General features: G+C 37.1%; 1 protein-coding gene across 1 annotated transcript in view; it reads right to left on the reverse strand.

Moving 5' to 3' along the window:
• Nucleotides 1-19,199, reverse strand: part of LOC135210255 (uncharacterized) — a 266,781-nt gene extending 247,582 nt beyond the window's left edge. The window contains exons 1-2 of the mRNA XM_064243118.1: nt 19,073-19,199; nt 16,842-17,041 (exon numbers count right to left, since the gene is read on the reverse strand). Of these exons, the coding sequence (XP_064099188.1) occupies nt 16,842-16,861 (20 nt within the window). The 5' untranslated portion in view covers nt 16,862-17,041; nt 19,073-19,199. The remainder of the gene's footprint in view (nt 1-16,841; nt 17,042-19,072) is intronic.
• Between the last annotated feature and the right edge of the window lie 7,213 nt (nt 19,200-26,412).

A 26,412-nucleotide genomic window follows, 5' to 3' on the forward strand; every position in this document is an offset into this window, starting at 1 on the left:
TCCTTTTCATTCTTCAAAGTAAAAAATGGATTCTCATTCATACAGCCAAAAAGAAACCCAAAATTGCTATATAAAAACGTAAACATTAAGGTTTAGTCCAGTACATATAATTCTTTTAGATTTACTCTCCACCGCCAATATATCTTTTCCCAAACCCAAGTCACGGAGGTTTCTATTAATGAACACGAAGATTTAACTCCTTTTTTTTTTCTAAAATTATGAAAAATTATGAGAATCTCCACTGGGCTCGACTGAAGATATTCTGAAAAAGCATTCCGCACACTGACTTGCACTGTTGCAAGTCAGTTTATTTATGCCCGACTCTTAACGATGTTTACATTCCCAGGGGTTAATGTTGACCCTCATCGGTCTCGCCAAAGATTAAAAATTGCAACGGAACTGGGGTCAAACAGTGATGACTGCAAGATTGTAACATGAGAAGGTGACCTCTTATTCTTCTGCAGGCCAGCAATGACTTGCCACTCTGCGGTCTGGGCAGCTACTGGGTAAATTAATAATAAAATAATAATAATAATTAATAATAATAATAATAATAATAATAATAGAGAAACAAATCCACAGTTAAGTATAGGTACTTATAAATCTCAGCAGAGAGCTTTCGGGAATCTGCTCGATTCCCGTTTTGAAAAGGAGAATCGAGCAGATTCCCGAAAGTTCTCTGTAGAGATGTATTTTTTAAAAATATATGTACCAATACATAACTGAATTTTTTTCTGCATTTTAGACTCATGCTACTATGAAGTAAGTAAATTAATAAAATAATAATAATAATAATAATAATAACTAATAATAATAATAATTAAATAATAATAATAATAATAATAATTGCTTTCATGCAATTAATTATGGAGAGCTTCCAGGAACGTCGCTGGAATGCCTAAAGAAGAGACCGAACTGCTGAATGGATTAAAAACGTAGTTTTATTATCACAAATAGAAGCTTATGATAAAGAAAATGTAACTGTTTGTTTGTTTGTATGGTGTTTTTACGTTGCATGGAACCAGTATGGTTATTCAGCAACGGGACCAACGGCTTTATACGTGACTTCCGAACCACGTCGAGAGTGAACTTCTATCACCAGAAATACACATCTCTAACCCCTTAATGGAATGCCCAAGAATCGAACTCGCGGTCACCGAGGTGGCACGCCAAGACCATACCAACCACGCCACTGAGGCGCTGGAGAAAATGTAATGTATAAAGTAATGGTTAAACGATAGACGAAGAACCGATATGATAGGACAACACATTCGTTCTGACGGGGAAAATGTCGATCGTCATTGCTCATTTATCAACATAAAAATCTAAAAATCTAATAAACTGTTAAAATAATATCCACAATTATATATCAAAATATATTTCTATGTAAAAATATAATACAAAGACTTTCGAAAGTCTTTCGAACACCTGAACGGTGTTCCTCATCAGTGTAACGCTAGACATTCTAACGTTACACTGATGAGGAACACCGTTCAGGTGTTCGAAAGTCTTTGTTTTACATTTTTACATAGAAATATATTTTTATATATAATTGTGAATATTTATTTTTACAATTTGTTTTCACGAAACTGTGAATTTCTTAACAATCTAATAAAATAACGTAAACATCACAAAATTCCCCTCGACGAAGAACCAGCCATTATACAGCTCACTCAATGCCCACCTATATATACTTTGCATACCCATCCATACCTTAAAGGAGGTACCCTTGTTTTCCTAGATGTTACTACGTCATGGGTAGAACCGTCCGCGGCCAGGAAAACCAAGGAAAACCTTGAGGCGACCACGCGTTGTCCTCAGGGCATAACCTAACAACAACCTTGCCAGCGGTTGGCAGCTGTGGTCCTTTGCATTGCACGCCTTCCTTCTTCCTCTCTCTCTCTCTCTCTCTCTCTCTCTCTCTCTCTCATCATATCAGGAGGGAGCGTAATGTGTTTAAGAATAAGCTCGACAAATATCTAAGCTGCATCCCAGACCATCCAAGATTGGAAGATGCAAAATATATACCGGAAGATGGATGAGCAATTCTCTGGTAGACTTTAGAGGTGCATCACACTGAGGGACCTGAGGAAACCCGAACGAGCTGCAAGGTTGGTAATGTAAGGTAAGATCTCTCTCTCTCTCTCTCTCTTTCTCTCTCTCTCTCTCTCTCCCGCAGTTGAAGTTATCTGCTTTTGACAAAGGTTCTACTTCTATTCATGAAGCAGTTTTTACGTTTCAAGTGGTATGCATTCAATATTGCGAGAACCTTTTAATGTCTTTATCCACTATACCAAACCTGTATAACTTGAACTTGATTCTACATAATATCTACTATATAATCGTTCCCAGGAGTATTCCTTTGCCTACTTCCCTCAAGGATGAGGTAGTGACAAAGGAAGGATTGCCGTGGAGGTCACTAGGTACAAGGGCGTGGAGAGAAGGGTAGTCGTTGTCAATAGCACCCAATCAAGCGCCTCAGTGGCGTGGTTGGTATGGTGTTGGCGTCCCACCTCGGTGGTCGCTAGTTCGATTCTCGGCCATTCCATTGAGGGGTCAGAGATGTGTATTTCTGGTGATAGAAAGTTCACTCTCGACGTGGTTCGGAAGTCACGTAAAGCCGTGGGTCCCGTTGCTGAATAACCGCTGGTTCCATGCAACGTAAAAACACCATAGAAACAAATAGCACACAATCGTCAAACATAACTGAAGCAATAGGAAAATCAAAAGGGAAATCATACGAAAGTTAAATAATGTCAGTCACTAATTTCGTCCCTTTAGAAATAATAACTAGTAGATAATGGAGGTCATTGGAAGTGGACTAGCAACGGCTCATTATAATGATGACGGATGTATGTATGTATAAATATATACAAATTAATTTTCATATATTATATATTCATATATATAATTACATTCATGTATATAAGTTGAAGGGTCCACAGCAATATTCTTGTTTAACGAGACGAAATATATCTGTAGCAATATTTTACAATGCTAAGAGCTCTCGTCCATCCTTTCGTGGACTTGATCACTAACTGATTACTTAGAAGCACGATGCGGTGTTTTTATAATGCATATATATGTAAATATATACATATATCCTATATTATATATATATATATATATATATATATATAATATATATATATATATATATATATATATATATATATACTATATGAATATTTATCACATCACCGTGATTCATATAAATCATTCGAGCTACAAATGTCCTTTCATATCTAATTCGCTCTACCTCGGAATATATATATATATATATATATATATATATATATATATATATATATATATATAGATATATATATATATTATACGGTCAAAAGAGAGGCAACACGACGAACGCCTTGCACCATTATGTTAATGGGACCGAAGGGAAGGACCCGCTAGTCATATCCTCAGGTCAGAATCTCAAAGGGCATCCATCCCTCTCAAAGGGGTCGAAAGGACAGCGTAGTAAGGAGAGAGGCCGTCCTTTTTCAATCCACCGCGGGCGAAGAGAACGGAATTTTAGGCTAAAGAAACTCGAAGGGCGAAGCTCTGTAGTCTACAGCAAGAGGCTGGAAGACTCGAGACGGCCTGGAACTTAAGAGCTGGACATAAAAACACTCATTTTGTAGATTCTTGAAGATGTAATCCCACCTGTAGATCAACAGAAACTTAAGCGCTGGACACGAAAAAAACTCATTTTGTAGATTGTTCAAGATGTAATCCCATCTGTAGACCAAATGCCAATTCGTCTAATATTCTAATACGTAAGTAAAACAATGCATGATCCGATCTCCAGCTTACTCAGGGCGCGTGCTACAATCTACAGTCAAATAGAGACTTATTTCACCAACGAAAATTAAAATATGCTACTTACATTCTTTTATTAGAAATAATTGTTCTGTGCAGTTTAAAACGCACATTATTTATTATTTTTATACATTTTCATTCTAATAAATAAATCATAAACATCCTATCCTAACATTCCTGCATCTGTAGTAACTCAACGCGAAACAACTTCTTCAGACCTTTTTTGAGGCTTCTCCAAAGGGATTTCCTACCCACCCACCAAGAACAACAACAAAAAGAACAAGAAGAACAAGAACAACATATGATTATGTGTGTGCGTATATCCATGCATGCGCGCTTATGAATACACACAAATAAATAAATAAATAAATAAATAAATATATACATATACTATATATCTAATAAAAGGACCCAATAAAAACGGCAAAATATAGAGGTAATATATTATATTTCAGAGACTGCTGTCTCTCTTCAGCTTTTTCCCCATTCATCCAACATCCCCTTCGACATTCAGCAAAGCCTAAGCCTAAAAATAATACTAAATTCAGAATGCCGACGGTGTCTGGGTTGCCACAGGTAGAACGTGAGCCAAGAAAAATTGGCAAGAAACGTCAAAATAAGAGAGGAAAAGTGGGCGTTGCCCCAGCGGTCGCCCTTTGTACGGGAGGGAACAATAAGCCATCGGTGACCGAAGAAGGGAGCACAATGGCCGCTACTCCCAAGACACGGACCGAAGATAGCGCGCACGCGCGCGCACAGAAAGAGAGTGAGTTAGCAAGGAGTTACAAGGAATAGGATGTCTCAAAGACTTGTTATGTCACTTGTCTCTAGGAGCAGGTTAGCGTGACTCGCTTAATGAATTTTAGCATTTTCATTCCATCCAGCGCTTCAGACGGTGAAAGGAGGATGTTGGAGCGGTTGGACAGCGAGAAACCCGGGAAATGAAGGTAATGAAGCACGTGATCATCTCAAGGTGAAACAGCTGGACTAAAAGCAAACAATAGAGAAAAAGAGAAGTAAGAGAGTAGAGAGAGAGAGGATCTACAGGTGAAAAGTTGCACTGCAGAAGCAAACAGTTGAGAGATTAAACAGCAAAAGAAGAAAAGAAAGAGAGAGAGAGAGAAGAGAGAGAGAGAGAGAGCAGAGAGATCACATGTGAAAGAGTTGCACTGAGAAGCAACAGTTGGAGAGATTAAACAGCAAAATGAGAAAGAGAGAGAGAGAGAGAGAGAGAGAGAGAGAGAGAGAGAGAGAGAGAGAGAGAGAGAGAGAGAGGATCTACATGTGAAAGAGTTGCACTGAGAAGCAACAGTTTGAGAGATTAAACAGCAAAATGAGAGAGAGAGAGAGAGAGAGAGAAAGTCTAAGGTTGAAAGAGTTCCACTAAGAAGCAACAATTGGAGAGAGAGAGAGAGAGAATCACAAGCGTCTTTATTGCAAATTCTTGCCTATCTACTGACAGATAGAAACAGATAGGTGTTCGAGTTACCGCAATGAAATTGCGTTCGAATCATTACCTGGTGAACAGGCAAGAGCCATGTCAAATCAGAGACTAATGGCTCCACCTTCCTGGCAGGAAACAGGACGTTTTCCACCCAGTGAAATATTATTCATCATCATAACCGAGTTCGCCCATTCGAAAGGGGTTGACCATATGAAACACAGTCAGACAGGTGGAACCAGGTTGATGCGTTGCTAATAAACTTATTGAGCATTAAATATTTTATGTCAAAATTTTCGTTATTACGTAGATTTTACAAACACACATGAACGGTGCTCCACCAGTGACGAGAGGGGCTGCGTTGCTAATAAAATTATTGAGCATTAAATATTTTTTTTATCAAATTTTTTTTTTTTATTATGTAGAGAGGGGCTGAATTAAGTTAGTTTGCGAGACCGTCTGTCTTAAAACGTAGTTTATAAATGGCAAAATCAAGTTCCTCTTTGGACGAGTCGGTTAACCGTGCTCGACTACCACCGATCTCAGTGTCTGGGTTCTTCGATCCCCTCCCCCTCCCCCCCTACCATCTCTGCCAAAGCGAAATCAAGAGGAAATGATTTCTGGTCATGGAAATTCATTTCTCGATATAATGTGGTTCGGATCCCACATTAATAAGCTGTAGGTCCCGTTGCTAAGTAACCAATTGGGTTCCTAGCCACGTAAATAAATATCTAATCCTTCGGGTCAGCCCTACGAGTGAGAGAGCTGTTAATCAGCTCAGTGGTCTGGTTAAACTAAGATATAATCAATAATTGACAAACTGTTGTTTCTACAGTATAGATGTATGGATACACAGTACAGTTTGTACATTACATTTTATATATACTATATATATAGTATAAACTATATATAGAATATATATATATATATATATATATATATTTATTTATTATATATATATATATATATATATATATATGTATATATATGGATATATTTTATATATGTATATATATATAGATATATATATATATTTATATATTATATATATAGTAATACACACATTATTAATTCTATATATATATAATATATATATATATATATATATATTATAATATATAAAATAAAATACACACACATTATAAATATTTATATTATATATAACATAATTTGCATGCATGCAAGCAGAACTGTTCGTACACACAGCCTGTCGAAATCCACGCGCACAATCATATAAGCTCGTGACGAGCACACACATGAGCATGCGCGTAACAGTACTACTGAAGGAAATAACGTCGTATCACTAAGAGCATCAAGAGAACCGTTATATATGACATCGGTCACTCCACCTGCACCAATGAATCTCCAGGTCGGTAATAATAATAACCAAAATCCATATGCTTCGAAGCTTTAATCTGTATCACCACCATACAACTTACATGTGTGATAGTTACTCCTCTACCGAAATTCAAAACCGCACTCGTTCGATCTTCAGTCACCCAAGTTCGGTTACAGCAGCAAATACTAAAATCCAAAACATAAACACTGACTAAACATAAGAAAAAAGAATGCAGGAGAAAGGTTGGCAGCTCGAAAACCTATCATCTTCATCATCATCATCATCAGTTCCTTGGTCCGTGTCCTACGGCGTTTCCTGGAGTTTGCCGTGCAAAAAATTTTCTACGCCTTCTCACCGGCTACCCGTCGCCTCTTCGAGAGAGAGAGAGAGAGAGAGAGAGAGAGAGAAAGTATGGTCGATTGCGTGTGATGGAGCAATTTGTCACGTGAGTGCGGCTGTTTCCATCGTTTGCAGGGGACGCATACCATCACGCTAGGTCTAGGACTCTGGAGCGAGGTAGAGGGAGAAGAGCAAGCAGATCCAGAGATTGATGCTCTCCATCCATTGCGAGGATGCTGTGATCCACCATTGGACTAAAAATAAAGATATTAGTCTTAATATACATCCAAGCTAGGAAAACATAGTCACCAATACACGTCGTACCTCATCGAAATATATCACAAACAGGTTGGATACAAGTCATTGACTTATTGGTAGTCCTAACCAGTAGCTCAGACGATTGTCCAGTATTAGCCTAAGGTTCGTTTCTGCACTTGAGTCGCTGACATTTTCAACCTGTTTATGATTATATATGTATATATATATATATATATATATATATATATATATATATATATAATATATATATATGTGTGTGTGTGTGTGTGTGTGTGTGTGTGTGTGGTGTGTGTGTGTGCGTGTGTGTGTGTATGTATAAGCTGTTACGAATAATGTGTATAACTGTTAAGACTAAAAATAAAATGCTCCTGGCTGGGTTCAGTGGTCAAGGACTAGGCTAATGGTTTCATTAAACCTTTTAGAAACAAAATTGAGAGTAAAATTGTGACTTGTTGAAACGGAGAATCAGATTAGTGTTGAACTTGACGTGAAGGTAAGGCTATCAAGATTTAAAAGTATTAATAATAATGACTATGCTATGAAGGTACTACACGAACCGAACTAAGCAAAATGAAATAATACTAATATCTGAATTTACTGTTGTAGAATATCTTTAAGCTTTACCGTCTGAGAAAGTGACAATTAGTAAATCAGCTTTTGACCAGTACACTCAGTTACCGAAACGGTACTACTAAAGTTGGCGGTCTGCCTGCGTATTTCTAGTCTGTTTTGCTGTGTTTAGTTCTACAGTAGATTCACATCAACCGTGCATTTGATGTCTAGGCCACTCCCTTACGACGCTCCTGATTGGCTGTTGATAAGCCAATCACAGGACTGGAAACTCTCAGTCTCTTTCAAGAGTTCACATGGGTAGGATCTGTATTCCACCTCTCCCGAGGGTACGTCTTTCAGGAGAGTTGGAACATACATCTTGCCTATGTGAACTCTCGAGAGAGAGACTGAGAGTTTCCAGCCCTGTGATTGGCTTATCAACAGCCAATCAGGAGCGTGGTAAGGGACTGGCTAGACATCAAATGCACGGTTGATGTGAATCTGCTACAGTAGTAAACACGGAAGAACAGTGTAGAAACAAGCAGGTAGCCCTCCTACTAAAATAGCACCATCCTTAGGTTCAAGCAGACTCCTTCCGCCAACCGATCAGTCTAGACCAAAATGACAGAAAACGTGATTTTAGAACAAGATCTATTCACCTGGAAAGAGTAAACGCTTGACCGGATACTCAGTCAGCTTACAGGCAATTATCGTTCACGCTCCGCTGTAAATGATCTATTGAAAATGATTGATGGAACCAAATGTGGTATGCAGGTTTTACTTGATCCTAGTGTGGCTTTTGATACAGTTATGCATGAGCTACTTCCAGGTGATTGAAGATCCACTGGAACTGTTGCCGACGCCTCTGGGTGTTATTTGGACAACGATTTGCAGAACGGAAAGCCTTGCAGACTAACTGGAAATTCATGTTGATCTTTTGAAACATTCTGGAGACGAGTACTCCAGGGAGGGGAGTTGGTCCCTATCTATTTTGTCTATACACCATAAGACAACGTTTCGAGTTCAAGAGCAATGGTTGTATACCACCCAGTTTTATGTTCTCACCGGTGTTAATGGATGGATGGTTATTAAATAATTAAGACTAATATCACTTAGAACTTGAGAATATTCAGATTTTTTAAAAAGTACATGCTGTTGGACTGTAATTTATCTCTATTTGCTAAAATCAATAGTACTGCCATATTGAAAATATTTTAATTGGTGTTCTGTTCAGAAACTCGTGATTTACTGCCTCAGCAACATAAACGTCATAAACACACATCGTAACTGGGAGTTTTAACCTGCGACTTCAGTTCGATTGTGACCAGCACTTGCCAAAAGTTCGCTCTCCAGTTACAGTCATCGACTTACTCTCAACGTGAATGGGATATGGATGAGATAAGTTGATTCAGTGTGAATGCACTTTGAAAGCACAATGGTTACCTAGAGCAGAGACTTTCCTTCTCAACCGTCACTTAAAAGAGCGGAATATAGGTCTAGATATTATGTTCCTTGCAAATTTGCTTTCAAAAGCTGTCACAGTGTTTTAGAAAAAAAAATATTTCCAGCAATTTCCATGTATATATAACCATAATTTGCTTTCTTTACCTGATTTGGCACCTAGGTAATTGTACTCGTATCATATATAGTAACATTCAAAGCTTGCAAGAAACCCTAAAAATCAGTCTCAATAAAAGAGCTTATATTCACGTCACGTATTCAAGGATAAGACTAAATATCACAGGAAGTTCAAGATTTACGGCCTTATTCGTCGGGCAGAACGCAAGCCATAATTTCAAGGAAATACAATAACCACGAAAATGACCGTGGTTCCTCGACTGTATAACTACACGTGCCCCTGAAGGCATAGAATTACGAAGGCTAACTCGGGAGCTTTGTTCTTTTCAGTATGAACTCCATTATTAAGATTTTCAAAATTCGAGCTCACTGCTCTTCAATATCAATATAAATAGCTTCATCATGAACTGACTCAGATGATACAAAGGCGATTACTAAGCCCACCAATTTCAACATAGGTCTAAGGATGACAGAACAGTAAAAGACAGACACATGAGATAGACTTGAACTGCTGTTTGGATGTTAGTGACTGGAAAGTGCACAATGAATAGCAAACAAAATTTATACAAAAGAGAACAGAAAATATGCATTGTAGAACCTGTAACACCAGAGAGCTACTCCTAAGCCCTAAGCTATCCATAATTAAAGGGTTAAGAACAGCTAATCCAAAGTGTTTTATATAATACTTCAACAGACTTTTAAATCTCATGGTTTATTTGTGAGAATTTGTAGTCACCTACGCCACGGACGTGTTTTATAACCTTCTCGATGTACTTTCATCAGTATCACTTGCTCAGCGATATAATCAATAAGACAAGACTCCAGTTCCTCTGAGAATCTGGCCCAAAATAAAACTGCATTCTGGAGCAATTTATGCCTTACCCTTTCACTCAATGGCAGCACTTTCTTACTTTCGGCTTTATATTGAGTTAAAAATCGGCTAACATGAAGCACGATTAGAGAGCCTTTCGGTTATAGCGTCTAATGATTAACTTCCATTCCAATGTGATGGACCTGTGAGATGTTAATTCCTTCATTCGCAAACCAAGTTACCAGCTATCACTAAGCGCTCCTACCAGTTCGCAAAAATCCTGCAGCCTCATGACGCTTCCGACAGCATACAAAAAATAAAATAAAATAAAATAAAATAAACGACCAGTTTTAATGACCAGTAATTTCCGCGTACTACTCGTACCCAAGACAATGCAATTACGTTTCTGAGAGCACTCACTGGGACTGGTAGAATAGAAAAAAATAAATAAATAAAAAATAAAAAGTTCAAAGGAAAGCATTCTGGCAAACGATTTTCTAACTACTGAAGTAAACCCTATTCACCTCCTCGAGTATGGTCTAGTGTTAGGTACCGCCGTCTATCAATACACTGCTCTTTCTCCCCATTCTGTTGTTAAAAGAGTCCCGAAGTTCCTCTGTCAGTGACCTGCACTTTTATTTGACCTTTCATATCTCGACACCTTTATTTAACAAAAGTTCACATTTTTTTCAGTGTCTGCTCAGAAAGGGTTTACTCGTCAATAAGTAGTACCAACCCAGTTTACTTAACATGTTTTACACAGCATCATATACGTGAGCGCTGCACACAGCACTTTTTTAAAAGTTCACGAACTGAATATTATTCTTTACAAAAAACCTTCAGAAAAATGTTAAAACTTTTAAAATCTAACGTAAAGTATCTCTCCTTTTCTCGCGTTGACTAATAAGGTGCTTATCTTGACTTTTTCATGCGTAAATTCACGGTACATTCACTCTATAAACGGTCGACGAGAGAGATTCCCATTCATAAGTCTATAGTCGTTGAATAGACTTGACAGGTATATACTTCAGTACAGTTTCTACGAAGCCCACTGAACAGGCTGTCATGTTCTTCTTCTGTCGCATTCATCTGCTGACGCTTATACTTTTTTATTTTTAGAAAGGAATTGTGATGGCTCTTCAACTTTGCCTACCAAGTCGTCCTTTCTCATACTTATTTCTTAGTTTCTTTCTACCTCCTCGTACGACAAGGTTATTATCGTGCCTTCTTTTCACCTGCGGGTTTGTACAGAATTAATAGTTCCTCTTCCACAACCCCACTCTCTTCTCTTCTATCTCTCTCTCTCGTCTCTCCTCTCCCCTCTCCCCCTCTCTCCCCCCTCGTCTCTCTCTCTCTCTCTCTCTCTCCTCAGACACTAGACCCACAACTTAACTCGGAACAGGTCGAGCTAGACCAACAGAGAGCGCCTCGTTCTCCCCCTTTAAATATTCCCTCAAATGGCGAGACTTCCCACGGCGGGTTCTTCTTCTTCTTCCATTTTGCTGCTGAACTTTTAATATTTTCCCACAATCATTCCATTTTCACAGCCGAGTTGTCGCTAATAACGTGTGGATGATGGCGCTGAGGAGTGGGCACCTGCATGAATAATTTCGAGGTATGCTGTGCACACTAACTAGGCATAAAATACAATATATATATATATATATATATATATATATATATATATATATATATATATATATATATCTGTGAGTGTGTATGTGTGTGTGTGTATCGATTAAGGCAAATAAGTAAAAAAGTTGAAAAGGATGTAATGAAGCAGAGAGAGAGAGAGAGAGAGACCGAAGGAGAGATGAGAGACGAGAGAGAGAGAGAGAGAGAGAGAGAGAGAGAGAGAGAGAGAGAGAGATATGTATATATATATATATATATATATATATATATATATATAATATATATATATATATATATATATATATACATATATGTATATATATATAATAAATGTACTATATACTCTATCAATCAGTAACTTGCAAAAGCAATACCTACAATTCTTAAGGCATTGCAGCTTCAACTGATCTAATATATTTTTCTATTTTAATGCCAACCTGTGAACTGAATCATTTAAACACTGATAATGCTGACTACTAATTGTCCAAACTCACTCAACTAACTATTTTGGTCTCACAGTATATCATTGTTATGTAAAACGTAGCAGTATATTCTATTCCATTCGTTACGCCTTGTAATTTCTTTTTGAGCAATTTTTTTCCAAAAATCATTGCTCAAAATACTGTTAGGGTCTCTCTCTCTCTCTCTCTCTCTCATAAACAACAGTATATTTACGCAGTTCCACAACGGTCTGTGGGCTAAAAAACCACCATTCTCACCGTGCTTGCATAATTAACATAGTTTTACCCCCAAAACATTCCAAGGTGTTACACACTCATTTTTGTTATTACAATGCGTCTAAAACATTCTATATCGCCCAATGAAATGATACTGTCAATTAAATAAAAATATGAATCTCTAATTCATTACATTTATTTCAATATCTATTTTTTTTTAATTCATATAAGCCTATACCAATATCATTTTACTGAACGTGAAACTGCTAAGATTATACATTATGTTCATTAAACGCCGATCCCTCTAAGTAATATATAGATATATATATATATATATATATATATATATATTATATTATACACTTCACACGGGCAATAGAATTGTCAAAACTATCATTCACGCATAAGAAGACCAATAAAACTTAAGCCAGGACTTGTAGGCCTACGAGATTCGTCCATCAGTGTGAACCAGTTATATTCGATGACATCCCAATATGAAGGACACGGCCATTTACAATCGTGACAAGAATTCGATTCCGTGTGTATTGTATTGAATATAAACACGAAAATAAACAACTATGCATATACACGCGTTACACATTTTATGCATATGAACACAATAATAAATAAATACATATATACATATATATATTATCTATATATATATATATATATAACGTTACTTTATTAAAACTTAAATAACTTACCTCACGTTAATCCTTCAATTAACTACCGCAACAACAAAACGTAAAAAAAAAATAATAAGGTTTAACGATCAAGAATTCAATTAACAGCCCGCGCCGAGTTCCTGAGCTTAAATTTCAATATATATATATATATATATATATATATATATATATATATATATATATATGTATGTTTATATATATGTATATATATATATATGTATATATATATATATATATATATATATATATATATATATAAAGCTATAATATTTCGAAATAGGGAAATTCAAAATTATATATAAAGTAACTAAGTGTTAAACGTAACATACAATTATATTTTTTTTCTATCTCAACATACCTGTTTCACTTGAATCGAAACCTTTTCAATCTCGTATCCAAAAGAAAGCGCCAAATTCCATTATCAACTCTGCATGCGACTGTAGATAGATCTGGCAGGCGCCTACGTAATAAGATTTCCGTCGACTTTATTATCACTGCCGATAAAAACGTCGGTTCATGAGCCAACTTATTTCACATCCCACTATATATAAGATTTATCGATAATCGGTCTCTCAAGTTCCTTCTCCGACACACAGTACGTCACTGACATTTTTCGACTATTCTCACCTGCTTTCTGCCGCTAACCGCTCTCACGAGGTGGCTGAAAGTGTCGTTCAAAATCTTCGTATGGTTTTAACTTACAGAAAAACTGTCTCATAGTGCAAGGGGCCATTTCTGGGCTATATATGATGAGTATAACGTGGTCAGTAGCTCTCTCTGAAACGTTCTTTAATACGTGAAAACTGACGATTTTGAAACGGAAACGTGAACTCTACGTTTGGCAGGTCAGTTCGCGTCCACACAAGCCCTTGTGGGTTGTTCACTTATCACAGAAGGAATAAAGTTGGATTTTTACGTGATAAAAACAAAAGGGCTCTCGTCATTTACGACCGATACATTTTAGTAAAATGTAAATGACTGCGCAAACGATCTTCATTCCTGAACTGACAAATAGTCTATCGACGGAGAAAAGTCAAATGATTTATCGTACATGGCAACCCCAGCAGGTGGGGATGGGGTCAGAAGAAGGTGGAAGTGATACTGATAACTTTGCGTTCGACTTTCTGCGGAGAAAACTCACGATTTGCAACGTAATTTTGAACGTACAGCTGTAGTACCTACGACGCGAAAAAGGTCGCAGATTGGTTTATCAATTACAAGCAACAACAAAAAATCACGCGTATACCAGCTGCAGTAATAAACTCCAAGTACGGATCGCAAAGTATAGGCCTATGATTCACTAGTGGGGAAATGTGTATAGTAATTGCTGATTATAATCGCTTTGACACGTGATTCATACATCTAACATCCACAAGGAAAAATGAAAAACTGGTTGAAAATCGTGACCGGTTTCGGCTTTATTGCTAAACTGTTTTCAGTAGACTCGTGAAACGCTTACCAATAAAGCTGTGGATTTTAGATATATTTATTTGCATTTTGTCTTTGGCCAAAGTTTTACATAATTTCTCGAGGAATATTTCCATCCTATTACTCGGTTCATGAAGTTATTCCTAAACGCCCTTCACACACACACACACACAAAACCGTTAGTACTAAGAAACTGCTTTTCACTTTTGTCGTGCATCCAACATCGGCTAAAACCAAGCACAATAGACCGAGGAAAATAGGTGGCAAATTCCACCGCAAACCAGACAATAGCTACACACTTTTTTCATCCACTAAACAGATTGAAAAACGACATACAAGAGAAAAAGAGACTTTCACTGCGTGCTCGGCTGCATCTATATGACCTGCATATAGCGCTCGACAGACATGCAACAGACAGACAGACAGAAAGGTGCATGTGTCGTTTCTTGAACGCTATAAGCATAGGATAATGGGAGGAGACATGGCTATGAAGGCGGTTCATTAAAGAGACGAAAGATCTTAAAGTTTCCCCAACAAAAAAATAACAGAAAACGTCCGAGAAAGCATAATCTCTCTCTCTCTCTCTCTCTCTCTCTCTCTCTCAGATATGGTATCTTCACTCACCAGTAGTACAGGATTGAAAGGTTTACAAAGAATGAGATAATAAAAAAAAAGTGGATATAAAAGGAAAACAGGAAGTTTCCACACAGCTAATTCGCCATCTTTCACTTTTCTTGTTGTGTGATTAAGAAGAACCTTTTCCGCTCTTTCTTTCTCAGCGTTTTTACGCTTTCTTACTTTCGCATCTTTAATTAGTTGGTTTCTTTTCACTATTTATTCATTTATTTATTTATCTATGCCACTCGTATTTGATCAACGAAAATGGACAGGAAAATGCCAATCGCTCGTCTAATCTTCAGCGCCTTGTTGGCGTGCCACCTCGGTGGCCGCGAGTTCGATTCTCGGGCATTCCATTGAGGAGTGAGAGATGTATATTTCTGGTGACAGAAATTCACTCTCGACGTGGTTCGGAAGTCACGTAAAACAGTTGGTCCCGTCGCTGAACAACCACTGGTTTCATGCAACGTAAAAACACCATACAAACAAGACAGAAGGCGAGATATTGGTTAATAAATTTGTGAATCAGTATAATGCCGTAAGCAAGAGATCACGGTAGACCCAACCACTTTTTTTTCCTTTTTTTGTGGGGGAGGGGTGGGGCCGGCATGTCCTTTTTGACAAACAGATGTTTCTCAAAGTTTGCTTTCCAATAGACGTTTTCACACATCCTCATTATTCATCTTTTTACAAGAGTTTCTATCGAGTTTTAAAATAAAGAAAAGTAACAAAATTCTCCAGTTTTAAAATCCGGTCACTCGAAAACAGATCATCATTATTATCAAATCTTGTGAAACAAAAGGAATCCATATACTGCCTCAATGATACCCGTAGAAGGGTAAAATGCCGTCGGTGGACCTCAAGCGGTGCACTGTAGACAGCTTCCCAGTACTAACCAACTCCGCTGCTAAATACATCCAGTAACATTGAAAGGTTTATACTTTCATCGTGCTGTGATACAGATATTATGTCAAAATGACAATTACCACAGAAAATTATCAAACGCGAAAGAGACATCAACGCGCTTGGAAGTATCGATCTTATGCGGAGACTAACCTTAAGACCTTACAGACCTTACAGCTCGTTCAGGTTTCCCCAGGTCATGTCAGTGTGAGGCATCTCTAATGTCTGCCAGAGAATTGCTAATGCATCCTCCGGTATATATTTTGCATCTTCCAATCGTGGATGGTCTGGGATGCAGCTTAGATATTTGTCGAGCTTATTCTTAAACACATCTACGCTCACTCCTGATATATACTAGTCCTCAGATGAGCTGGCAACGCATTGAATAGACGGTGCATTGTTGATGCTGGTGCGTAGTTGATTAATGTCCTGTGTGCTTTCCTTAGTTTTCCTGGTATAGTTTTGGAGAGAGAGAGAGAGAGTCTGCCTGAGGGAAAAGTCCCGGCAATTACCTTTCCAAAACGTCAGGCAAATCTACACGTGGTGTATAATTAACAAATCCCATCGCTGTGCAAACACCAGAAATCAGTCCGGAACCGTCAACAGGAAAAGGCGAAAACATACATAAACCGAGCAAAATACGGCCGCCTTGCGCAACGAGACTGAACGACGTAAAAATCAAAAGCGGTTTCGCTCTACGAACAGAAGAACCTTTCGAGTCGGGTAAACTTACCTGTTCGTTTTGATCGTCATTTCTTTAATTAACGTGGCTGCCACGCCCCCTTCCACAACACTGGCCGCCACGCCCCCTTCCACAACGCTGGGTGCCACGCCCCCTTCCACAACACTGGCCGCCACGCCCCCTTCCACAACACTGCTGGGCCGCCACGCCCCCTTCCACAACACAACAGCAGCGGCGACGACTTCGACTTCCTGTTTAACAGATGGTAAAGAAAATGGTTTTAGTAGGTGTCAGACATTTTCCGCCATCGTCGGTTTTATGATATACGTTCGTCGAGACGACACAGGGATAAAGAGATCTATCACTAAGCTCATGTGTACTTCTTAGTACCCATAAATGCCCATGGATACATACAAATATATATATATATATTATATATATATATATTATATATATATATATATATATATATATATATATACACACATCACACAAAAAAACACACACACGACACACACACACACACACATATATATATATATATATATATTATATATATATAATATACTATATATATATATATAACATATATTACATAAATATATATGTATATATATATATTACTCAATAATATTATAATACATATATACCTTATATATTATATTATTTGATATTATATATAATATAATATCTATATATATATATATATATATATATATATATATATATACAATATATGCCATATATATATATATATATATATATATATATATATATATATCAACAAGACCTTACACTTTATCAAAAACATTAAAACGTTGGTTATATGGCTTCATAATAATCTAACATTGTATATACCGTGACAAAATATATAACAGTCCAGCCTGGCATTCCAATACAACTCTCTCTCTCTCTCTCTCTCTCTCTTCTCCCAGGCGGAGGGAGATCGTCTGTGATAAAGAGGAGATAAGGAAATCCGTCGGAAGAGCCAAGTGTCAACCGTAAATTAAAGCCATATAGATAAGACCTCCACTAAATAAGAACACTAAGTTTGTCTAGATAAGAAATATCAAGATAAGATGTTTGTTTTGGCTACAAAGGTATATAATGCGAAAGAGTATTTTATTGAATTAAATAAAAATTTAATAATCTATAATAACAAAATCCGAGTGGATCTTTCCCGTTTGTCCGCCCCGGGTGGGGGCCAGTGTAGGTAGGGGGTCGGGAGGGTAGGGGAGACATGACATATCCACCCTCTTCTTGCTAACCTGTTTGTCCGGCCCGGGTGGGAGGTCAGGGTAGGTAGGGGATCAGGGGGGTAGGGCTGACATGACATATCCACCCTATTCTTGGTAACCTGTTTGTCCGCCCAAGGTGGGAGTGGAGTAGGTAGGCAAACTCCCTCTTTTCACTGGCTCAAGCGCTGAATGGCTGAAACTGGAGCTTGTGTTTGGTCTTTAGCCTAAATTTCATCAATCCATTACACGGCTTTATCTCCCACATGTAAAAAGGTAAACAGTTTAAAAACTGCCTGTGTCAGCAGATTAACTTTATCAAGTATAGGTTGAAATAAGTTATAAATAAGTTCTAAATGTTAGACTCAACTCCAATCCATCAATAGTAGTTTTCGGTCTCTTTGCAAAACCCTGAATGATTTTGCCTGACAAACACTCGATCTAAGAACTCTGTCCTCCTGTATACCTGTGGGTATGGTTGATTGTTTAAGGGAGCATCTCGTCACATACTGGAGTTGTACAAACCAACATGTAAATACATTGCTGTGGAGTGTATATTCTCGCTAGTAAATGCGTTTATAGTACTGATGATTCACGCATATATACACACAAACATACACACCTTATTTATATATATATATATATATATATATATATATATATATATATATATATATATATATATATTAATGAAGTATGCTTGACATATGTATACATATTTAGTGTATATCTATATATATATATATATATATATATTATATATATATATATATATATATATATATATATATATATATATATAATATATATATATAAACAGTACATGCATGTATTTGTGCACGCGTGCTTTATCAAAATATCAATCTAATATTTAAACAAAACCTGCAAATCACATTACAGCTGAAGCAACAAAATATCAGACCAGCTGACAGTGATCACAAAATTTTGCCACTAATCCAGTGAGACTTCATTGAACCCTCACATCACTTGACAGTAACTCTTAAATATTTTAATTACAATAAAACATCACTCCTTACATATACTCACCTTTAAATCAGCTTCAAAGAAGAGACATTGGAATGACACTCCGAACCAAATTACAGCCACAGATAAACTGGATTCGGGCCACTGGTTCGGACGAAACGGGGCTACCTGATTTTTTTTTTTTTTTTTTTTTTTTCAGGGCGGGAAATCAGAATTGATTCATTAACGCGGATTCTCTTGTCGTTTGTCGCCCTGCACTCCGCCCTGGGGGAGCACCCCGCCCTGGGGGAGCGCCCCACTCTGGGGGAGATGAATGGCAGGGTTAGCTGGCAAATATTTCGCGCAGAGCTCTGGTGGAAAAAACGAAGCCATACAAAGTATCAACAAAAGCGGAGACAACTGGGAATTTCTACTGTCTAAGATACGAATTCTGGCTTATTCTGATGTGATATAATGATATGTTTTCCAAGCTGCAGCTAAAAAGATCAAACAAAACTACAAAAAAAAAATTTTTGAAGATGTAACAAGAATATGTCGTAACACAAGTCGATGCCAAATACTTCTGCCCCAGATTGGTTCAGTTACAATATCGACTCTTATCGGGTGTGAAGGCGATAAGGATTTCTAAAGACTGTACGCACTATCAGTTGTGTAATTATAAGACTGAAATCCGACCTCCCTGATACTATATAATCTTCAAAAATGTAACCATACTTTGAACTGTTTGCAAGACTTCCCTATAGATTAGGGATATTGGCCATACCATTGCTTAAACTCACTCACACACACACACACACACACACACATAAAACACACTCATTACATCACAACAACTACAAGTATAAAAGGAAAATAATATATATATATATATATATAGTATATTATATATATATATATATATATATATATGCATATATATATATATATATAATATATTATATATATATTATTATATTATATATATATATCATACTCTCATGCTATTATACTATTATAATGTCACCGGGCCTCAAATTATCATACTAAAAAAAAAGTATTACGACCACGAATTGCTTGAAATCTTTCATAGAAAAGTCGTCCAATTCGCCTAAAGATGCAGGAAATTTGACTTGACTGTCTCACTATCACGTGGCGATGAATTTTTGCTCTTTTCAGTTCCTTTAAGTAGAGAGAGAGAGAGAGAGAGAGAGAGAGAGAGAGAGAGAGAGAGAGAGAGAGTGCAGGCAATTATCTCTTGAAGCAATTAGCACAGGACACGTTTTATTTGCACGTTCTGATCAATTAATTAATTCAGAGAGAGAGAGAGAGAGAGAGAGAGAGAGAGAGAGAGAGAGAGAGAGAGAGAGAGAGAGACCTTACTGACCTTACAGCTCGTCCGGGTTTCCCCAGGTCATGTCAGTGTGAGGCACCTCTAATGTCTACCAGAGAATTGCTAATGCATCTTTCGGTATATTTGCATCTTCCAATCTTGGATGGTCTGGGATGCAGCTTAGGTATTTGTCGAGCTTATTCTTAAACACATCTACGCTCACTCCTGATATATTCCTCAGATGAGCTGGCAACGCATTGAATAGACGCTGCATTGTCGATGCTGGTGTGTAGTGGATTAATGTCCTGTGTGCTTTCCTTAGTTTTCCTAGTATAGTTTTGGGCATTATTAATCTACCTCTGTTTGCTCTTTCTGATATTTTTAGCTCCATGATGTTTTCGGCAATTCCTTCTATCTGTTTCCATGCCTGTATTATCATGTAGCGTTCTCTTCTCTTTTCTAGACTATATGATTTAAAAAATTGTAGTCTTTCCCAGTAGTCAAGATCCTCAACTTCTTCTATTCAAGCTGTAAAGGACCTTTGTACACTCTCTATTTGTGCAATATCCTTTTGGTAGTGTGGGTACCATATCATACTGGAATATTCAAGTGGACTACGAACATACGTTTTATAAAGCATAATCATGCGTTCAGCTTTTCTTGTTTTGAAGTATGATCTGAAATACTCGCATTATAAACTATTATTTCTTTAACATTATTCACCTCGCTCACAAATACTAGGTCTAAAGTATTTTCCTTTCTTGTTGGCAGGTGATCTATTTATTGAATGTTGTATTCTAGTAGCATATCTAATAGCTTTTCTAATTGCCTCTTATCTTCTGCATTACTAATGCTTTTTTTTACTATTTCTCTCTTTTTTTATAAGTATAAATACAACCACAATCTCCTATTCGTTCTTTCGTCTACAAAAGGAAAGTTAAAGTCTCCAGATAGGAGAAATAGTCCAGTCTTTGTGTGATTTCTACATATATCATCCAATTTTTCTGTTATTGTGTCAATCTCTTTAGTATTAGGGGGTCTATATATTACTATTTTCATTAATTTTTCAGATTCAATTTCTACTGCTATTAGCTCACATTCTGAGTTACTATATTTCTCATATATTTTTCCTTGTTTTATGTCTTTCCCATATATCACGGTTCCCCCTTGATTCCTATTTTTAATATCTGATCTATAAGTTTGGAACCCTTTTATTTGATCATCATTACCAGTCTCTTGGGAATACCAGGTTTCACTTATATTCATTATATCTATTTTTTTTCCAATTTGGATTACTTCTTCTAATAATAAGGATTTTCCCATGTCTCTTTCCTGTTCTGGTATGTTGTTCTTTTCTTCATTTCCAGAAATTCTGACATTAAAAAATCCAACTTTTCCAATATATTTGAGCTTCCTCATCATAATTATTCATTTTGTGTATGAATCTACAATTTTCTCCGTATCTGCACCATCACCTAGCATCGTATATACAGTTCTTGTTTCTTGCACTGTATCTTGGAGCTGACGCTTGCATTTTCGTTGCTGACATTCCATAGCGCGGTGATGGCTTGTTTTTTTCCTTCACCTCATGTTCTTTGTTCCTTTCTTTATTTGTTTCTTTTCTATTTTGGATTTTATTATTTAACTGATTTTGATTCATGGCTACTGGGTGCATATATTTACATTTTTTGTTGAACTTACATCCTTTTCCTTCTTTTAAGTTTTTGCATATTTTTGGATGTAGTTCTCTGCATTCATCCTCATAGCCGTCTATTTATGCACATTTACCATAGATCTCATAATTGTGACATACCGTGGGATGTTTGTAGTAAAATCTTTCACCGAATCTACAATTCCCTCTTTTCAAAAGGGTGCAGACTGTATCTTTCTTTTCTTTTTTTTTTCTTGCTCTTTCCCATCAGTATGCAGATCTGGGTAAAGCCTCTTCGGGATTTTATGTTATGTTGTCATGTCGTAATTTATTTCTTCGTATGTATGCTACTTTATTGCCTCATATGTAGCATCGATGAGTATCTCTGCATCCATACTCTTGTTCTGCTCTTTGTTTTCATATTTTTTTCTGTCTTTCAGTTTTATTTTCTTCGTTTCTGTTTTCCTCTTCTTCCTCTTCCTCATCTTCTTCATCCTATACTATTTGCACATTAAGTCTCGATTTAATAACATTATCTATCCATGAGAGACATGTTGAGCAAAATACTCTTGTATCCTTACTTGTATTTTGCTGAACTTCTGTGCATTGGGGATGCACAGGTATATTGTATGCAGAACATTTTCTGATCAGGTTTTGTGGATTAACCATGCTATATCACACCTTACACAGTTTGCATGCTTTAGGCATTCTTTTTCCTATTGCATCAATTAGTATATTTACAATGTTCACCTTATTCATTTTCTTTGTCAGAATATGTTGATTGATATAAATTTTCTTTAAAAGTCTCTTGACCACTTGAATTTTATTTGGAACTCCTTCAATTATTTTCATGATATTTTCTGCTGATTTTTTCCATTTTGAAGGATCATATCCTTCCAATATGTCTATGAATATTTTGGCATCTTTTTGATTAGGGCTGTTATTGATCTCATAGATGAGAAATGCCAGCTCCCTTTCTGCTAACTCATCATACTGCATATCTGCAATGCAAGCAAGATTTCGCCATCTTTTTCCACAGTTGGAGCTTACTGCCATCCTGATCGAATTTACAATACTTCACTCAATAAACTAACTTAGTAGACGCTTTATCCTACTATTTTCACACTAATCTTATCACCGACAATTCACGAACACTTCTAGATATAATTCATTTTCTAGTCGTATGTTAAACGTATGATATCGGTCGATTAATCATACTGTGCACAGGTACGTCTCACCAACCAAAATGGCACTACGAGAGAGAGAGAGAGAGAAAGAGAGGGAGGAAGGAAGGCAAAGGAGAGAGAGAGAGAGAGAGAGAGAGGAAGAAGACGCTGAGGACAGAAAGGGAGGGGTGGGACCTCCCTACCTCCCCAGAGCCTCTTCTCCTCTTTTTCCCTCTCACATAGAGATAGAGACAGACAGAAAGGAGACAGAGACAGAGAGAGAGGAAAGAAGAAGAGACAGAGAGAGAAAGAGAGAAAAGAAGAAGCAGAAATTGAGGACAGAAAGGGAGGGGTGGGACCTTCCTACTTTCCCCATGCCTCTTCTCCTCTTCCTCCCTCTCAGAGAGAGAGAGAGAGAGAGAGAGAGAGAGAGAGAGAGAGAGAGAGAGAGAGAGAGAGAGCAGAAAGGGAGGGATGGGAACTCCCTGCCTCCCCAGAGCCTCTTCTCCTCTTCCTCCCTCTCACAGAGAGATAGAGACAGACATAAAGGAGACAGAGACAGAGAGAGAAGTAATAAGAAGACACAGAGACAGAAAGAGAGAAAAGAAGAAGCAGAAATTGAGGACAGAAAGGGAGGGGTGGGACCTCCCTACTTTCCCCGAGCCTCTTATTCTCTTCCTCCCTCTCACAGACCTTACCTTACAGACCTTACATCTTGTTAGGGTTGTCCCAGGTCCATCACTGTGAGGCACCTTTGATGTCTACCAGAGAATTGCTAGTGCATCTTCCGGTACATTTTGCATCTTCCAATCTTGGATGGTCTGGGATGCAGCTTAGATATTTGTCGAGCTAATTCTTAAACACATCTACGCTCACTCCTGATATATTCCTCAGAAGAGCTGGCAACACATTGAACAGACGCTGCATGTCGATGCTGGTGCGTAGTGGATTAATGTCCTGTGTGCTTTCCTTATTTTTCCTGTATTGCTTTGGGGGCTTTGGGCACTATTAATCTTCCTCCTGCATGCCAAAAACCACAAATTCACGAAACTCAACACAAGCTTTCTTCTATATTTTAGCTCCATGATGTTTTCGGCAATTTCTTCTATCTGCTTCCATGCCTGAATTATGATGTAGCATTCTTCTTCTCCTTTAGACTATATAATTTAAGGATTGTAGTCTTTCCCAGTAGTCAAGATCCTTAACTTCTATTCTAGCTGTAAAGGATCTTTGTACACTCTCTATTTGTGCAATATCCTTTTGATAGTGTGGGTACCATATCATACTGCAATATTCAAGTGGACTACGAACATATGTTTTATAAAGCATGATCATGTGTTCAGCTTTTCTTGTTTTGAAGTGCCATAACAACATTCCCATTTTTGCTTTACATTTTGCCAATAGAATTGCTATTTGATCATTGCATAACATGTTCCTATTCAACATCACACCAAGGTCTTTAACTGGTTCCTTATTTGTGATTGTCATTATTAGGTCCCCTATATGCATATAGCTTTCCTTCTCTGTCTCCATAATTTATTGATTCAAAATGTATCAGAGTTAAATGCCATCCTATTTTACCTCTGCCCAATCATATATTTTGTTAAGGTCTCTTTGTAGCGCGTTCCTATCTTCATCACAAGTAATTTCTCTACTTATTCTTGTGTCATCGGCGAAACTACTCATACCGAATCCTTAACATTACTGTCTATGTCTGCAATCATAATAACAAACAGTAATGCAGGTAGCACCGTACCTTGTGGCACCGTACCTTGGGATGCAGCTTAGATATTTGTCGAGCTAATTCTTAAACACATCTACGCTCACTCCTGATATATTCCTCAGAAGAGCTGGCAACACATTGAACAGACGCTGCATTGTCGATGCTGGTGCGTAGTGGATTAATGTCCTGTGTGCTTTCCTTATTTTTCCTGGTATTGCTTTGGGCACTATTAATCTACCTCTGCTTGCTCTTTCTGATATTTTTAGCTCCATGATGTTTTCGGCAATTTCTTCTATCTGCTTCCATGCCTGAATTATGATGTAGCATTCTCTTCTCCTTTCTAGACTATATAATTTTAAGGATTGTAGTCTTTCCCAGTAGTCAAGATCCTTAACTTCTATTCTAGCTGTAAAGGATCTTTGTACACTCTCTATTTGTGCAATATCCTTTTGATAGTGTGGGTACCATATCATACTGCAATATTCAAGTGGACTACGAACATATGTTTTATAAAGCATGATCATGTGTTCAGCTTTTCTTGTTTTGAAGTGCCATAACAACATTCCCATTTTTGCTTTACATTTTGCCAATAGAATTGCTATTTGATCATTGCATAACATGTTCCTATTCAACATCACACCAAGGTCTTTAACTGGTTCCTTATTTGTGATTGTCATTATTAGGTCCCCTATATGCATATAGCTTTCCTTCTCTGTCTCCATAATTTATTGATTCAAATTTATCAGAGTTAAATGCCATCCTATTTACCTCTGCCCAATCATATATTTTGTTAAGGTCTCTTTGTAGCGCGTTCCTATCTTCATCACAAGTAATTTCTCTACTTATTCTTGTGTCATCGGCGAAACTACTCACTACCGAATCCTTAACATTACTGTCTATGTCTGCAATCATAATAACAAACAGTAATGCAGGTAGCACCGTACCTTGTGGCACACCGGATATTACCTTAGCTTCATCTGATTTCTCATCGTTTGCAATAACTATCTGTTTTCTGTTGTGTAAAAATTCTGTTAACCCTCTTCCTGCTTTATCCAATATATTAATTTCTAATTTTCTTCGCTAATATATTATGATCTACCTTGTCAAAAGCTTTTGCAAAGTCTAGATAAACCACATCTGTTTCATTTCCGCTTTTCATATTTTTGTATATGTTCTCACGGTGGACCAACAGTTGGGTTTGTGTACTTTTTCCGGGTACAAAACCATGTTCTCCTATATTAAACAAATTATTTTCTATTAAATGTTTCTAATATTTTTCTTCATTACCTTTTCATACACTTTCATAATATATGATGTTAGACTCACAAGCCTATAATTACTTGCCACTTTTGAAAGTAGGGGTAATATATGCTAATTTGTGCTCATCATAAATCTTGCCTGTATCTACACTTTGCCTTAATAATATTGCAAGGGGCTTTGTGATAGAATGAACTAGTTTCTTTAACAAAATAGCAGGGACACCATCAGGCCCAGCTGCTGCTCTATTTTTAATTTCATTAATAGCCTGCACTATATCGGCTTCATTAATATCTG

This window comes from Macrobrachium nipponense, chromosome 39 (assembly GCF_015104395.2).
Source record: "Macrobrachium nipponense isolate FS-2020 chromosome 39, ASM1510439v2, whole genome shotgun sequence".
Lineage (NCBI taxonomy): Eukaryota > Metazoa > Arthropoda > Malacostraca > Decapoda > Palaemonidae > Macrobrachium > Macrobrachium nipponense.